Here is a 17,397-nt window from a genome sequence, read left to right as displayed (position 1 = left end):
AAAGAGTAGTAAGATTCCGGAACCCAAAAAGTGACAACATTCCACGCTACCGATCCATGCAAATGTATTCCAATAACCTCATTAATATTAAAATGTGCACTCTGGGTGATGCCCAGACATTGCCTGGTGATGCATGAAATGAAGCGCCAACCTGTAATGCTCCAAAATTACCGTCAGGTCTGGAGGTGCCAGTACTGTTAAAAGTGCGTCTCGGGTGCATGTGTTGAAGGCGCATCTCCCGTGCATTCATTAAAAGCATATATCGGCAGGACTGGGGCTGCCCCCAATGGTCACTGATGGACACGCCTATGAGGTGCTACAATAAGGTGCGCCTATGTTTGACGCTCATGCGTGCTTAAGACATCGCATGGTAGTTGGGATATAGGTCGATCATTTGATGGGAGGGAAAGGGCAGTTTTGAGGACCTTTTGTGCACATGGCGTCAGCCACTTTTTCCAACAACTGATCTTTTGGGATGACCACAAACCTCATTTACATGCAAAGTTTGGGGAGCATCGCTCATCTTTATAAATCGGAAAATTTACCGGCACTGCAACGGCACACAGAATTTTAATAGGCGACTTTAGAGTTTCGGGGCCTGAGTTAGGAGCCGGTAGGTATCTGGAGGCCGCATTATCAAAAAGATGTGCGGAGAGTCGAGTCGGTTCAGCAAATGGCCACCAGGATGGTCAGGTCTCAAGGAACGACTGAGTAAGTTGCAGCTGTACTCACTCGGGAACGCAGAGAGAGGGGGAGACATGATCAAGACGTGAGATAGGGAAACGCTTGAGTACCTGATTGTAAAACCGCTTAGATAACCTTGATAGGCCGTATATAAAATCCTAATAAACTTGAAACTTGAAACGTTCAAATATATCACGGGCCATATCAAGGTGGAAGAGGATCTCTTTTTCCTTAAAGGACCCAGGGCCACAAGAGGGCATCCGTTGAAAATCAGGGGGGGGGGGGGGGGAAATTTCATGGCAACACCAGAAAATATTTCTTCATCGACAGGGTGGTTGATCGCTGGAATAATCTTCCACAACAGGTAATTGAGGCCAGCAGCGCGCCAGATTTTAAGAAAATATGGGATTGGCATGTGGGATCTCTTCATGGAGGTAGTTAGGGGGTGGGCAGACTAGATGGGCCGTGGCCCTTTTCTGCCGTCATGTTCTATGTTTATATGTTTCTATGTTACGATAGGTGCTGATATATTAGGCCTGGAAAACCCTTTATTGTTTGTCAGAAGCTTCTATGCTGCTACAAATGACCGAGGAGTCAATTCTGAGCAGTTTACATGAGCTTCCGTAGTGGTGTTACAATACATGAGATCAATATATGAGACACTTGCGTCTTACTTAATCTACGAATGACATGTAGGTGCTGTTTTACTTGGCATCTACCGAATTAGGCACTGTTTATAGAATCCGACCCAAAATACAAAAAACAGCTCTAAAAGCAGAAAGACAGTCCAGCAACCCTCACATCTTATAGAGCTATAAGAATCCTTAGTAGTAGGAAGTGATCTTGTACCTGTCTATAATGATGCTTGGATTTGCTGTCACAATGTTCGTTTTGGTCCCCACATCTCTAGAATAATTCAAGGGCGGCAAGTTGCACCTGCAATCATGAAATAACAGATTATTTTTAATTAATTTCTTTATAAAACTACCTTAAACGTACAAACCTCCTTCAGAGAAGTGTAACAATAAATGAATAATTATTATTTGCACAGAGTTATCACCTTGTAAATGCCATCCGACAAGATCATTGTACAGGGTTATGCCTGCGTATGAGCACAAAGGAGGCTGGGAAGGCGATTTTCTGCGAGTAAAACTGATTTACCCAAGGAAAGAGGGGGTGATGAAAAGTTCTCAGCCCAACCAACTTTTTAAATTCTGAGCGTTATTTTGCCACTGTAGCTGAAAAAAGTGTTCTTTTATTTTGCAAAGGGTCAATTTGCAGAATCGTAATGCTATGTTTTCACATTGTTTCAGATCATTGATTGAACCATGTCTACCATGCCTATTTCCAGGGGCAATTCTTTAGTTTCCTGATGACCTGCATCCAGTGTCCATCGTTAAGACTAAATATCAGAAAAAACAGTGATTTTTGGAAATGGCGGCATATTATGCAAATCCACAGCCGAAGGAGTTAGAACATCGCAAGCGGGGAGGAAAGATATGTAGAATATGGAATTTTCAAGTGGGCCTTTCCTCCCTCGAACAGAGGAGATTGAGAGGGGACATGATTGAAACATTCAAGGTACTGAAGGGAATAGACTTGTAGATAAGGACAGATTGTTCACCCTTTCCAAAGTAGGGAGAACGAGAGGGCACTCTCTAAAATTGAAAGGGGACAGATTCCTTACGAACATAAGGAAGTTCTTCTTCACCCAGAGAGTGGTAGAAAACTGGAACGCTCTTCTGGAGTCTATCGTAGGGGAAACACCCTCCAGGGATTCAAGACAAAGTAGATAAAGACAGGTTGTTCACCCTTTCCAAAGTAGGGAGAACGATAGGGCACTCTCTAAAGTTGAAAGGGGATCAATTCCGTACAAACATAAGGAAGTTCTTCTTCACCCAGAGTGGTAGAAAACTGGAACGCTCTTCCGGAGGCTGTTATAGGGGGAAAACACCCTCCAGGGATTCAGGACAAAGTAGATAAAGACAGGTTGTTCACTCTCTCCAAGGTAGAGAGAACGAGAGGGCACTCTCTAAAGTTGAAAGGGGATAGATTCTGTACAAAAGTAAGGAAGTTCTTCTTCACCCAGAGTGGTAGAAAACTGGAACGCTCTCCCGGAGTCTGTCATAGGGGAAAACACCCTCCAGGGATTCAAGACAAAGTAGATAAAGACAGGTTGTTCACCCTTTCCAAAGTAGGGAGAACGAGAGGGCACTCTCTAAAGTTGAAAGGGGATAGATTCCGTACAAATGTAAGGAAGTTCTTCTTCACCCAGAGAGTGGTAGAAAACTGGAATGCTCTTCCGGAGTCTGTCATAGGGGAAACACCCTCCAGGGATTCAAGACAAAGTTGGACAAGTTCCTGCTGAACCAGAACATACGCAGGTAGGGCTAGTCTCAGTTAGGGCACTGGTCTTTGACCAGAGGGCCGCCGCGTGAGCGGACTGCTGGGCACGATGGACCACTTATGTTCTTGGTGTGCAAATCTCTCTCATGCATGTTCATTGTGGATATCCAGAAAACCTGGCCTGCCAGTAGATCTCAAGGACCGGACTTGGGCAGTCCTGATCTACAGGGTTCTTGAATTCTTTCATTTGTACAGTTATACAGCAACTGCTGCAGGATAAACACTTGGAAAAACAATTAGGTAAAGGGGAAGAATGTATTATATTTTCAACTAATGTCATGGCAGGACTTAAAATATCCTTCAGATTTCTATCACAGGAAAAGACAACTCTTAAGTTGGTGTTGGAAAACACACGATGAGTTTGAACTATATTCCAGGGTTTTCTGATGATACCAGGCACACTGCTGCCATTAGCACAATTCCTTCACACATGTCATGATATTGTCAGCGTCAATGCTCTTCCTTGAACTAAATAATAAATCCCTTAGAGTTGAGTTGGTTCAGCGGATGGCCACTAGGATGATCTCTGGGCTCAAGGGTCTCTCGTATGAAGAAAGACTAAACAAATTGCAGCTCTACACTCTAGAGGAACGCAGGGAAAGGGGGGACATGATTGAGACATTTAAATACATCACAGGACGTGTCGAGGGGGAAGACGACATCTTCTTTCTCAAAGGACCCTCGGTCACAAGGGGACATCGCTCAAACTCAAAGGAGGGAAATTTAATGGTGACACCAGGAAGTATTTCTTCACAGAAAGAGTAGTAGATCACCGGAACAAGCTTCCAGTGCAGGTGATCAAGGCCACCAGCATGCTTGACTTTAAGAATAAATGGGACATCCACGTGGGATCCCTACGAGGGTCAAGATATGGAACTAGGACATTAGCACTCAGACTTAATGGGGTGGGTCAGTAGAGTGGGCAGACGTGATGGGCTATAGCCCTTTTCTGCCGTCATCTTTCTATGTTTCTATTACAGTAATGTGCTCTTTTAAAAGCCTTATGTATGACAGGCTTTGGATAATCCCTTTCCAAAAACTTATCCTGCAGTAATGTTGAAAATCTTTTAATCTAGTCGAATTCTGTCGAAGCCTGATAAATTTCCAAAACTGGAAGACTGTCTCTCAACCTTTTTGGATGGCCTCTATTATACTCGAGCAAGGCATTCTTGTCAGTAGGTTTAGTATATAGATCAGTGATGAAACGGTTTGACTCTTGCATGAGGTTTAAATCCAAAAACTTAATTTGGTTTGCAGAAAAGGTCATGGTGAATTTTAAGTTATTTATCACAGGTATTTAACCATGATGCAAATAAAGTCAGTTGATCCAAGGAATCTTTCCATAGAAGCAATATATCTTCTAAATATGAACCATTTATAGATACAGGAGAAAAAAGGAGAAGAGTGAATCCAGATCTGCTCAAAATGAATCATGTACAAATTGGCAACTATTCGGGCAAAAGTTGCCCCCAAGGCCACCCCTGAATTTGTTGATAATATATACCATCGTATAAAAAATAATTATCCTTCATTGTTAAACCTGAACTCTGTAGGGATCAGATGTGGTCTTCCGCTGTTATCCACTATATCTTTAATGATGTCCAATGCATCATCCTGGAGCATGGAAGTGTATAATGAAGAGACATCGGATGTCCCCAAATTAAAAGGAAAGTCGTCTTCAGAGATGGCTGATAACAATGTGATGAAATGCCCCAAATCTCTAATATATGAGGGAGATTATAATACTCCGAAATTCACAAAAATGATCCACAAATCTAGATAAAGGTTCAAGCAAAGAATTGGGTGATGACGTAATTGGACGACCAGGTAGATTAACTGAATTTTTGTGAATTTTAGGGAGTATATAGAACACAGGTGTAGTTGGATTTAAATTATTCAAAAACCAATAATTCTTGTATGTTAAAAAACTTGTATCTAAACCTTCCTTTGTGATTTCTAAAATTCTGCTTTGCATCCGACTGGATCTAGACATAGTCTTGAATAAGTAGTAATGTCATCCAACTGTCTCTGACTTTCCAAGTGATATTTTGTTTTATCCACCCTTATCTGCGTTCTTAATTACTACTGAATCATTATCTTCTAAAGATCTTGAAAACCCACTATTACTAATCGAACTGGCCCTTTGGATAGCGTGTTGAGTGTTTTTAAGAAATGTGTCATCAACGAAGTAGAAAAAGCTGATGCGTCTTTAAGGAAACTTCACTTTAATTTGACATTGGCTCATAGGAATGCTCTCAGATCTTTACAGGATGACGATTCAATAGTAATTAAGAAGGCAGATAAGGGTGGATAAAACAAAATATCACTTGGAAAGATCTTGAAAACCCACTATTACTAATCGAACTGGCCCTTTGGATAGCGTGTTGAGTGTTTTTAAGAAATGAGTCATCAACGAAGTAGAAAAACTGATGCATCTTTAAGGAAACTTCACTTTAACTTGACATTGGCTCATAGGAATGCTCTCAGATCTTTACAGAATGACGATTCAATAGTAATTAAGAAGGCAGATAAGGGTGGATAAAACAAAATATCACATGGAAAGATCTTGAAAACCCACTATTACTAATCAAACTGCCCTGATATCTGACAGGCCCTTTGGATAGCGTGTTGAGTGTTTTTAAGAAATGTGTCATCAACGAAGTAGAAAAACTGATGCATCTTTAAGGAAACTTCACTTTAACTTGACATTGGCTCATAGGAATGCTCTCAGATCTTTACAGGATGACGATTCAATAATAATTAAGAAGGCAGATAAGGGTGGATAAAACAAAATATCACTTGGAAAGATCTTGAAAACCCACTATTACTAATCGAACTGCCCTGATATCTGACAAGCCCTTTGGATATCGTGCTGATGCATCTTTAAGGAAACTTCACTTTAACTTGACATTGGCTCATAGGAATGCTCTCAGATCTTTACAGGATGACGATTCAATAGTAATTAAGAAGGCAGATAAGGGTGGATAAAACAAAATATCACTTGGAAATTTAAGAGACAGTTGGATGACATTACTACTTATTCAAGACTATGTCTAGATCCAGTCGGATGCAAAGCAGAATTTTAAAAATCACAAAGGAAGGTTTAGATACAAGCTTTTTTAACATACAAGAATTATTGATTTTTGAATAATTTAAATCCAACTACACCTGTGTTCTATATACTCCCTAAAATTCACAAAAATTCAGTTAATCCACCTGGACGTCCAATTACGTCATCACCCAATTCTTTGCTTGAACCTTTATCTAGATTTGTGGATCATTTTTGTGAATTTCGGAGTATTATAATCTCCCTCATATATTAGAGATTCGGGGCATTTCATCCCATTGTTATCAGCCATCTCTGAAGACGACTTTCCTTTTAATTTGGGGACATCCGATGTCTCTTCATTATACACTTCCATGCTCCAGATATAGTGGATAACAGCGAAAGACCACATCTGATCCCTACAGAGTTCTTGATACATCTAGCAGGTTTAACATAAGAACATAAGAAGTTGCCTCCACTGGGTCAGACCAGAGGTCCATCTCGCCCAGAGGTCCGCTCCCGCGGCGGCCCATCAGGTCCGTGACCTGTGAAGTGGTTTCTGAATACTTCTATAACCTACCTCTAGGATAATTATTTTTTATACGATGGTATATATTATCAACAAATTCAGGGGTGGCCTTGGGGGCAACTTTTGCCCGAATAGTTGCCAATTTGTACATGATTCATTTTGAGCAGATCTGGATTCACTCTTCTCCTTTTTTTCTCCTGTATCTATAAATGGTTCATATTTAGAAGATATTGCTTCTATGGAAAGGTTCCTTGGATCAACTGACTTTATTTGCATCATGGTTAAATACCTGTGATGAATACTTAAAATTCACCATGACTTTTTCTGCAAACCAAATTAAGTTTTTGGATTTAAACCTCATGCGAGAGTCAAACCGTTTCATCACTGATCTATATACTAAACCTACTGACAAGAATGCCTTGCTCGAGTATAATAGAGGCCATCCAAAAAGGTTGAGAGACAGTCTTCCAGTTTCGGAAATTTATCAGGCTTCGACAGAATTGGACCAGATTAAAAGATTTTAAACATCAAGGCAAATTACTGCAGGATAAGTTTTTGGAATGGCAGAACTGGGTTTCAGGCTGTTGCCCTAGACCAGGAGTAGGCAATTCCGGTCCTCGAGAGCCGGAGCCAGGTCAGGATTTCAGGATCTCCACAATAAATATGCATGAGATAGATTTGCATCTCAAGGAGGCAGCGCATGCAAATCCATCTCATACATATTCATCGTGGATATCCTGAAACCCTGACCTGGCTCCGGCTCTCGAGGACCGGAATTGCCTACCTCTGCCCTAGACAATAAGTTCCGATTTTAAGTTACCTGATCACAAAGTCTGCCTGGTTGATCTTGGAGCCGCAGCAACTGTTTAACAAAATTCCTCCATTGCCCACCACTGAGCATCTTCTGTAAAGCTTTGCGGGGAAGGGCGAGCTCTGTGTGAGTAGAAAGAGAAAAGGGTAAGAGCAGTGATTTTTGTAGGAGGAAAAAAAAGGTACCAATGCCCATGCAAGGCAGCCTTAGGACCCCTATTGTAGCCACACCCTCTTCCTCTATCTTTTCGCCCCATCTCACCCTCTTCTGTCCTCTAATCTGAGATCTCATCCTAGATGGGCGTCATCTTCAAGGGGTGCCGGTGCCGGCTCTGCCCAATCCCACACACCTCTTGAAATGTTCACTGGCACGAACGGCCTATTCCATCCGCTACTCGTGCCGGCCTCGACTCCCTTCTGATATCACGTCCTGGTTGCGGGAGCAGGATCAGAAAAGAGCTGAGGCTGGGGCGAGCAGCGGCTGGAAGGCGCTGTTAGCGCTGGTGAACATTTCAAGAGGTACGCGGGGCGCATGGGAAGGCACTCAAGTGGCGAGGGGGCGAACATGGCAGAGATGCCCACACCCCCCCCCCCAAAAAAAAAATCCAACTATCGTCCGATAGCCAACATTCTAAACTCAGTATCGGTTCAATCAATCATTTTGACAAGGTTGGATTAATTGTAACTCAATGTACTTGGGCCTTTCAAAAGTCAGTCTGCAGAGACTTCAACTAATACAGAATACTGCGGCTAAGCTTATTTTCGGTAAGAGTAAATTTGATCACGTGACCTCTCTGCTCAAGGAATTACATTGGCTCCCAGTGTATCTCAGAATTCAATTCAAGTGCATTTAAGATCTTATTCGGCATTTTTACCACTTTGATTCCTTTCGACTGGAATGTGCATAGGTCTCATCTCGCCAGATGTTCGCAAAAAATTAAAACTTACATTTCCCTCTCTCAGTGATAAAAACAGAACCTTCAGGAGATTTAGTCATTCTTTTGCATTTAAATTAACCGAATTCTGGAATGCTTTACCGCTTACATCAAGAGGTTTAGGTCCCTTTGCTTTATTCCGGAAAGCTCTGAAAACCTTCTTGTTTGCTAAACACTTTGGAAACTAATCTAATCTAATCTAAAGCTTAACTTTATATACCGAGTCATCATTCTAAGAAAGCTCGACTCGGTTTACAGCAGTTAAACTAACTACTCTAGTCTACTTTCCCTTGTCAAGTTTATGTATTATGCGTTACATTACTGTTGACCGAGTCGAGCTCCTCTTGGTTGATGACTCGGTCTATAAAATGAAGTTTTGTTTTAGTTATTAGGCTGTGGTAAGAGCGGATAGCGTAGCTGGTTTTAAGAAAGGTTTGGGACAAGTTCCTGGAGGAAAAGCCCATAGTCTGTTATTGAGAAAGACACGGGGGAAGCCACTGCTTGCCCTGGATCAGTAGCATGGAATGTTGTTGCTCTTTAGGGACTCCGGAACCCTGCTGCTCTTTGGGACTCCGGAACCCTGCTGCTCTTTGGGTCTCTGGAACCCTGCTGCTCTTTGGGACTCCGGAACCCTGCTGCTCTTTGGGACTCCGGAACCCTGCTGCTCTTTGGGACTCTGGAACCCTGCTGCTCTTTGGGATTCCAGAATCTTGCTATTCTTTGAGATTCTGCTTGGAATTAAGCATGGAATACTGTTTGGGATTCTGGAATGGTGCTACTCCTTGGCCACCGTGAGAACGGGCTACTGGGCTTGATGGGCCTTTGGTCTGACCCAGTAAGGCCATTCTTATGCTCTTATTGGACAAACAGTGGAAAAACAGCACCTCCCCAAGTTCCCTGTCCCCCTGCCCTGGCTTACCTTATATCCAAAACAAATCGTCCCATAAGGGTAGTAGGGAAAATAACCACTAAATCACTCTGCTCCAAACAAGGGTTAGCATCTACTAAAGTGATAAATTTACACAACTTTAACACATGTACTATTGCCATTCATGGAAAGTCAACGAGCCCAACCAGAGGGAAGGAAAAGCCTCTGATTTTCAATGGGAGCCATACAGAGAAATTCTCCACACTCCCTAGCTCGGTCCACCGGAGGGCTGTAAGGAACGTAAAGACACTCCGGGAAGTTTTGGGGTGAAAAGTCTACAGTTACCGCAGCAAGACTTATTTGGCACGCTGGACTGTCAAAAAGAGGGTTTTGAAATTTTTCACGTTGGATTGTTTTGAAATTTTCACGGCGCTGGGGCCTATTTATCCGAAACGTATTTATACTGCTTTAAAACATTTTCGAAACTATTTAAAGTCTTTTGAGCGCCAGAGGGGAGCTTTTTGTGCCAGTGACCGAGCTAGGGAGTGTGGAGAATTTCTCTGTACGACTCCCGTTGAAAATCGGAGGCTTTTCCTTCCCTCTCGTTGGACTCGTAAGTGGTTTTATTTTTTTCATTTTATGTTAGTGAACCCTAAGCTGAATATTGATCCAAGAATTTATACACACCTCAGAATAGAAGCCTGAAATCTTATCGCCACCTTACTGCGTGTGTCCAGGAGCACTTTCAAAATAATAAGTATAAAAGCACTTATGGAGATTAGTTTCTCCCACCTTTGGAAGCATGTCTAGAAGCTCTTCATTCACAGTGACCGTTTGCTTCCTGTTCACCTCATAGGTGATCACCTGACCCAGGTAAGTGTTCTCCTGGCTCATCACCATCTCTTTGGATGTATTGCAGCACTGCAGAATCTCCAGCCTATGGGGAGGAAATAGCAGAGTGTCTGATTTCGTAAACTCTGTGGGGCAGGAACCCTGGAAGTTATGCAGTTTACAGATTAGGAACTTCCAAGGTTCTACTATATATACTTGAATATAAGCCGAGGTAACTTTTTGCGACGGCTTGCGGCGTGTGCGGCGATTTCAGTGGCGTGGCGGTTTGACTACTGCGCTGCTGCTGCCGGGACGCCTCTTCTCACCCCCGGACCAGCAAACGCAGCAGCCGTAAGGTGGGCCGGCCTAGCAAAAGCCTTGAAGCTGCCCGGGCTAGTGGATGCTGGACAGGGGGAGAAGGGAAAGGAGAAGGCCTACTGCTGGACAGGGTGATCAGGTAAGAGGTGCTTCTGGACAGGGGAGCAGTAAAAGGAAGGGAGAAGGCCTACTGCGGGACAGGGGTAGCAGGGAAGAGATGCTGCTAGACAGGGGGGAGGTAAAACAAAGGGAGAAGGGCTGCTGCTGGATAGGGGGAGCAGGCAAGGGATGGTGGTGGACAGCTGAGGAAAGAGAGAGACGGAAAGAAAGACAGACAGACAGACAGCAGCCAAGGAGAGAGAGAGAAAGAAAGAAAGACAGACAGACAGAAAGTGGCCAAGGAGAGAGAAAGAAAGAAAGAAAAACAGACAGAAAGTAGCCAAGGAGAGAGAGAGAAAGAAAGAAAGAAAGAAAGACAGACAGAAAGTAGCCAAGGAGAGAGAGAGAAAGAAAGACAGACAGAAAGTGGCCAAGGAGAGAGAGAGAAAGAAAGACAGACAGACAGAAAGTGGCCAAGGAGAGAGAGAGAAAGAAAGACAGACACAAACACACACATCTATTCTAGCACCCGTTAATGTAACGGGCTTAAAGACTAGTATATATATGTTTTTGTAGATATGTGATATATTTCTGGTGCTGCTCCCTGTGGTTTGAAATACATTTTCAGAGAGTTATTTATCATTTTTTGCCATTATTCTAATGACATGCATATAATCAGTGAGTGCACACATTATAGTTTTACCCTCTTTTTGACTCTTTTACCTGAGTTGCTGATGTATTTTGGGATTGTATTTCCAGGGGCAATTCTTTAGTTTCCTGACGACCTGCATCCAGTGTCCATCGTTAAGACTAAATATCAGAAAAAACAGTGATTTTTGGAAATGGCGGCATATTATGCAAATCCACAGCCGAAGGAGTTAGAACATCACAAGCGGGGAGGAAAGATACGTAGAATGCCAAGAAGCTGAAAGACCAATGGAAAGGATTGAAGGGATTTGAGAAAGAAGATGCAGTCGGGCAGGTGAGGCGGCTGCTGTCATGGTACAGTTAGTTGTGGTTTTTTTTTTTTTTATATATACCTCAATTTTTAACAACAAAAAAAAGTTAAAAAAAGCGGTTTCCAAGAGTAAAATCAAGGGCAAAATTCGATAAAAAAAATAAGACAGACAGGGTGAGGGGACCAAGACAAGGCCACGAACTGAACACAAGGGGAAGGGGAGGTTTACAAAGCTTAACCCTTTCAGGACCATAAGGATCGTAGGCCAATTTTTGTGGTTTTGACGACATTTTTATGGTAAAAAGGGCTTGCAGATGCCAAAAAATTGATTTTTTTTGTGAAATATCATTATTTTTTTTAAAAAAAAATCACACTTCTGGCTTATGGACAGTGTGGCAAGTGAATCTTCTCGTCAATCTGGCACCGACGCTAATGAATGAATGTCGGAACCAGTTTGTTTACATAAAGGCAGTATCCTATGGAATCCGTACATATCAAATTTAGAACTGTAGACTATCCCAATCAAAATTTATAGGATTTTAAAGTTAGGGGACAAATATGTCCCTTGGTCCTGAAAGGGTTAAGAACTAAAGGAAACGAACAAGTAGGAAGTTATACAATAGAATAAAACCAAAATAAAGGAAGACAGGCCTCAACCATAGAAAAAAATAATCCCATTGGGAGTTAGAAAAGAGAGCTGGGTGAGAAACAGATTCAACAGCAGAGGAAAACATTAGGCGTCTGAGCCAATTAGAGCCTTAGGCCCCTCTCAGGATGCAGCGGGAGGGGAAAGGGCCGCTATTTTGAAGAGGTGGCCCTTCAAGGCCTGATTTTTGGCAAAAGGTATGGGGAATGGTGTCAGGGGTGGAGGGTTCTTGAGCTGGGGAAGTCTGACCCAATCCCCCCCCCCCCCCCAGCCCACTAGACCATCAGGATTTTGTTTTGGAGTAGTGGGAGGGGTCGGGGGAATCGGAAGGCACGGTGCTTGGTGTCTGGGGTTTCTGAGGACTTGGTGGGGGGGGTGACAAGGGGGTCCCAGTTTTAGCATCACGGAACTTCTTCCTTTATTTTTGTAATGGACGCAGCTGGTGTGAGCACTGCAGTCACCTCCAGTGCTCTGGCCTTTGATTGGAAAGTTGACCGCCGGGCTCAATGGCGTAGCAAGGGTGGGAGGCGCTCCCGTCCTCTTCTCCGCCTCTCCCCGGTACCTCTAACTCTATGCTGGCTGCTTGCACCGGCCATGGCTCTCCATGAGCAGGAAGTGACTTTATAGGGAGAGCCAAGGCCGGTTGGAGATACTCGCGGGGAAAGGAGAGATGCTGGTGCTTTCACCAAGACAGTGCCCAGGGCACTCTATCCTCTCCCCCTCCCCTTACTATACCACAGGCTAGGCCAGGGGTGGGCAACGAGGGCCGCAATCCAGTCAGGTTTTCAAGATTTCCCCCAATGAATGTGCACAAGATCCGTTTGCATGTACTGCCTCCATTGTATGCAAATAGATCTCGTGCATATTCGTTGAGGAAAACCTGACTGGACCGGGCTAGGCTGTTATGTTTGCCTTGAGCCGGCGCCTGTTTGAGTTCTTGAGGTTCCGCCATCTTTTCTGCCCCTGCCACGTCCATACTCACTTTGTGACGTTTGCAGTTTCAATGTATGCTTTCAGATCCAGGCACACGTGTTTGTTAACTGCCGGCTGTTTGACCGACGGCCTGAAACAACAAGGGAGGTAGCAGTCAACGTCTTGCAAGTTTTTGTATCATTTTACATAAAGTTTCCGGCAGTGGAAGGAGAGTATGTCCTTCCTGAGCTAACACAACTTGGTTATTTCGTTTTACGTGGCGCGTTGTAGGTTAAAAGATTCTAGGACCATTAATAAAAGTTTATATACCATAAAGTTCTGTGCGGTTTACAATAGTTAAAAATGCTACAAATTGAGTAAAACTTACAAAGTTAAAAACTAGGAACTAAAAACCTTAAAAATCATTTATTGTATAAGATTTTGCAAATCAGCTACTTAAATGCTTCAAGAACAAATATGTTTTTAGGTGTCTCCTAAATTCCTCATAAGTATTAGTAAGCGAAAGCAATTTTTCCAAATCTTTGCCCCATAATCGCTGCCCGATTCAGAAATAGATGTTGGTTTTGGAAGGAAATAGCCGAGAGCTTCTGCTGGATTTGTTGCAATTGTAAGGGAGCCTGAGTGAGGTCCGTGTCCGTGCCACTTGTAGTTTCGGGTCTCTTACAGACCTCTATAATATTTTAGCGCCGACGGATCCTAATACTTTCCCCTCCCTATGCTGAGACGGATCCGTCGGAGCTAAAATATTATAGAGGTCTGTAAGAGACCCGAAACTACAAGTGGCACGGACACGGACCTCAGATTTTTAAGGACGTGCGGTTTTAGATCCGCGAGGTCCGTCGGGTCCACGTTTTACCCCTTCCTTGATCGGAAAGACACCTTCCACCTTCCTCGGGGCTTTTGCAAGGCCGGCCCACCTTGCGGCTGCTGCGTTTGCTGGTCCGGGGGTGAGAAGAGGCGTCCCGGCAGCGGCAGCGCAGTAGTCAAACCGCCACCGCCACTGAAATCGCTGCACACGCCGCCAGCCGTCGCAAAAAGTTACCTCGGCTTATATTCAAGTATACAGTGGTGCCTCACACAACGAACTTAATTCGTTCCAGGAGCAAGTTTGTTATGCGAAAAGTTCGTTATGTGAAACGCGTTTTCCCATAACAATACATGTTAAAAAAAATTATTCGTTCTGTAGCATAAAATATGCTAAGATGACATAAAAAAAGATAAATTTCACTCCTTCTAATTATTTCCCGTTTCATTTCAACAGAAATCACCTTCCTGCTTTTTTTAGAAGCCATGATATATAAAAAATATTGAGTTTATCTTAAAAGGACGACTGTATACAGTGAGAGAGGGCAGAGTCTCAGCGGCAAAAACTGGGACTTAACTTTTCTTTTTTTTCTTTTTTTCTAGCATCGGGGAAGCGGCGAGAGTAGCTCCGCCCCCCCCCCAACGCATCAGCAGTAGGCGCCGGGCCCCTCCATAAAAGGAGGCGAGCCGACGGTCCGCCACTACACAGGGAGCCAGGCGAAGGGCTGTGAGAGAGGGCAGTTAAGCGCAGTGAGTAACGCAGCTCGGGCGACTTCGTTGTGTGAAACGAAGTTCGTTGTATGAATCAAGACATGAAGTTCGTTGTGTGCAGCGTTCGCTGTGCGAGGCGTTCGTTATGCGAGGCACCACTGTATATACTACCTGTATAGTAATCCTCTATCTATACCCTTCTATCCCCTTTTCCCTCAGGAAATTATCTAATCCTTTCTTGAACCCCAATACCGTACTCTGTCCTATCACACCCTCTGGAAGCGCATTCCAGGTGTCCACCACCCTTTGGGTGAAGAAGAACTTCCTAGCATTGGTTCTGAATCTGTCCCCTCTTAATTTTTCCGAGTGCCCTCTCAGAAGAGCTTACAATCTAACTCGGACAGACAGACGATGCCTAATAGAAACTTGCGAGTAAAGGAGAATAATCCACTGGTTCAAGACTCGTATGCCGTGTGCAATAGAAGGCTATTTACATGCCTTATTGACTTTAAATAAGACTTTTGACTGTTATCTATCACTCTGATCTCAACCTTAAACTACTGCAAACAAACTGGGAGTGAAACTTGTGATACAGTTAAATCATTTATTCATCAGCTGAAATAACAAACAGACGGAGAGCTTCAGATGAATTGCAAAGAGAACGAGGAATGTAGCCTGAGAAACACCCTTTTTAATATGTTTATGTATCTAATGATTCTTCTTGGGATTAAATTTAAATGACCTAGAAATGAAATACTTGCTATATGCAGATGATCTGCTCGTTTGATCCCCTACTAGAGAATGACACGGTGACAAAATTAATCATCGTTCCCGTCCCCGCGGATAACCGCGGGAAATAATTCCATGTCATTTTTAGTGTCTATTTCAACCTCGGTCCTTCTACACCAGCATTCTTCAAAGCAAAGCTCGAGGGTCAGTGGTTGTGGCCATTCATACTCTGATTCTTATGGGAGCCAAGGATAATGAAGCCATTGTGACATCACTGATGTGATTGGCTCTTAGGCACTGGTGGAATGAGGCATTATGACATCACAATATCTGCTCTGGAGACCAGAGACTGTCATTCTGTTGTGTCTATCTCAACCTCAGTCCTTCTACACCAGCATTCTTCAAAGCAAAGCTTGACGGTCAGTGGTTGTGGCTATTCATACTCTGATTCTTATGGGAGCCAAGGATAATGAAGCCATTGTGACATCACTGATGTGATTGGCTCTTAGGCACTGGTGGAATGAGGCATTATGACATCACAATATCTGCTCTGGAGACTAGAGACTGTCATTCTGTAGTGTCTGTTTCAACCTCAGTCCTTCTACGCCAGTCCTTCTACACCAGCATTCTTCAAAGCAAAGCTTGAGGGTCAGTGCTTGTGGCCATTCATACTCTGATTCTTCCCTCTCTCCTTAAAGAATGACATGAAGATTATTTACTGCGGTTATCCACGGGGACGGGGACGGTGATGAATTTTGTCACCGTGTCATTCTCTATCATCTACCTCAAAAGGTCTACAAGAGAACCAAAATTCTGGGCCCTACAAGTAAATCTGGGAAAGCCCAAGACTTTGATTTCCCGGGAAAGATCAAAAATCTTCCCAAGACAAATGTCAAATTCTGCACATGTGCGTGCATACGGGTGACATCATTGCTTCTGAATCTCGATGTCCATGCGTGCACAGACCTTGGGGAACAAGACAGGAGGTTTGGCTGGGGGCAGAATGTACATTTTTCTTGACAAATCCTTCCAATTCACTATTTTCAAAACCTCTCAGTTTAAAGCAGGGGTGTCAAAGGCCCTCCTCGAGGGTCGCAGTCCAGTCAGGTTGTCAGGATTTCCCCAATGAATATGCATGAGATCTATTAGCATACAACGAAACTGAGGAGAAGGGGAAAGCCGATAGTCGACCTGACCTCGACACATCGGACATCAGTACCCGACAAGGATACTGAACTGGGACATTGTAAAGGAGGACTCGGGACTGAGTGTGTATGTTTTGAAAAAGGACCTAAGGACGCATTGCAGGGATCGAGGGCACAAATGGACCTGGAAAGCGGCACCAACACAGAACAACAGGAGCCAGAGGGGCAAAGACATTGTGAAAAAGAGCCCAGGACTGAGTGGGAATTAGGAGAGCAGGAGGTGCAGGGGAAACAGGCAGAGGATGTCACACACACACAGCAGAAGGAGGACGAAGCTCAGGGGCTGGCAAACCATGAGGAAAATTGCAGGAGTACCAAAGCACGAGGGAAGCAAAAAGAGAGGACAAAAATTTGGGTCTTAAACTGCCGATACACAAATGCTAGGAGCCTGAGGGCCAAAATGGGAGAACTGGAAATCACTGCCAGCAATAAGGACCTAGACATAATTGGAGTCACAGAAACGTGGTGGACTGAGGACAATCCAGGGTACAAACCATACAGGAGAGACAGGACACATAAAAAGGGTGGAGGAATAGCGCTGTACATAAAAGACTCCATACCATCAGCCAGGATGGAAACAACAGTACGGGCGGATGGCTTGGAATCACTATGGCTTAAGCTACAGGGAGGAGCAGGGGCAGACATTAAATTGGGTCTGTACTGCCGCCCACCTGGACAACCGGAAGAAATCGACCAGGAGCTGGAGGCTGAACTGAGGCAGGTATGCAGAAGCGGAAATGTGGTGGTGATGGGGGACTTCAACTATCCTGGGATAGACTGGAGTATTGGGCACTCAAACTGCGCAAGAGAGACCAAATTCATAGAGGTCACGAGGGACTGTTTCATGGAGCAACTGGTCACGGAACCAACACGGGGCGATGCCAC

At 43.9% G+C, this 17,397-nt stretch overlaps 1 protein-coding gene across 1 annotated transcript in view; it reads right to left on the bottom strand.

Moving 5' to 3' along the window:
• Positions 1 to 17,397, bottom strand: part of LOC117349801 (alpha-2,8-sialyltransferase 8E-like) — a 43,868-nt gene that overhangs the window by 5,685 nt on the left and 20,786 nt on the right. The window contains exons 2-5 of the mRNA XM_033923396.1: positions 13,113 to 13,193; positions 10,071 to 10,215; positions 7,486 to 7,598; positions 1,534 to 1,620 (exon numbers count right to left, since the gene is read on the bottom strand). Coding sequence (XP_033779287.1) covers positions 1,534 to 1,620; positions 7,486 to 7,598; positions 10,071 to 10,215; positions 13,113 to 13,193 — 426 coding nt within the window. The remainder of the gene's footprint in view (positions 1 to 1,533; positions 1,621 to 7,485; positions 7,599 to 10,070; positions 10,216 to 13,112; positions 13,194 to 17,397) is intronic.

The sequence above is a fragment of the Geotrypetes seraphini genome, chromosome 16 (genome assembly GCF_902459505.1).
Source record: "Geotrypetes seraphini chromosome 16, aGeoSer1.1, whole genome shotgun sequence".
NCBI lineage: Eukaryota > Metazoa > Chordata > Amphibia > Gymnophiona > Dermophiidae > Geotrypetes > Geotrypetes seraphini.
Note: the sequence above shows the minus strand (reverse complement) of the source record. Positions and strands in the feature narration are given on the sequence as shown.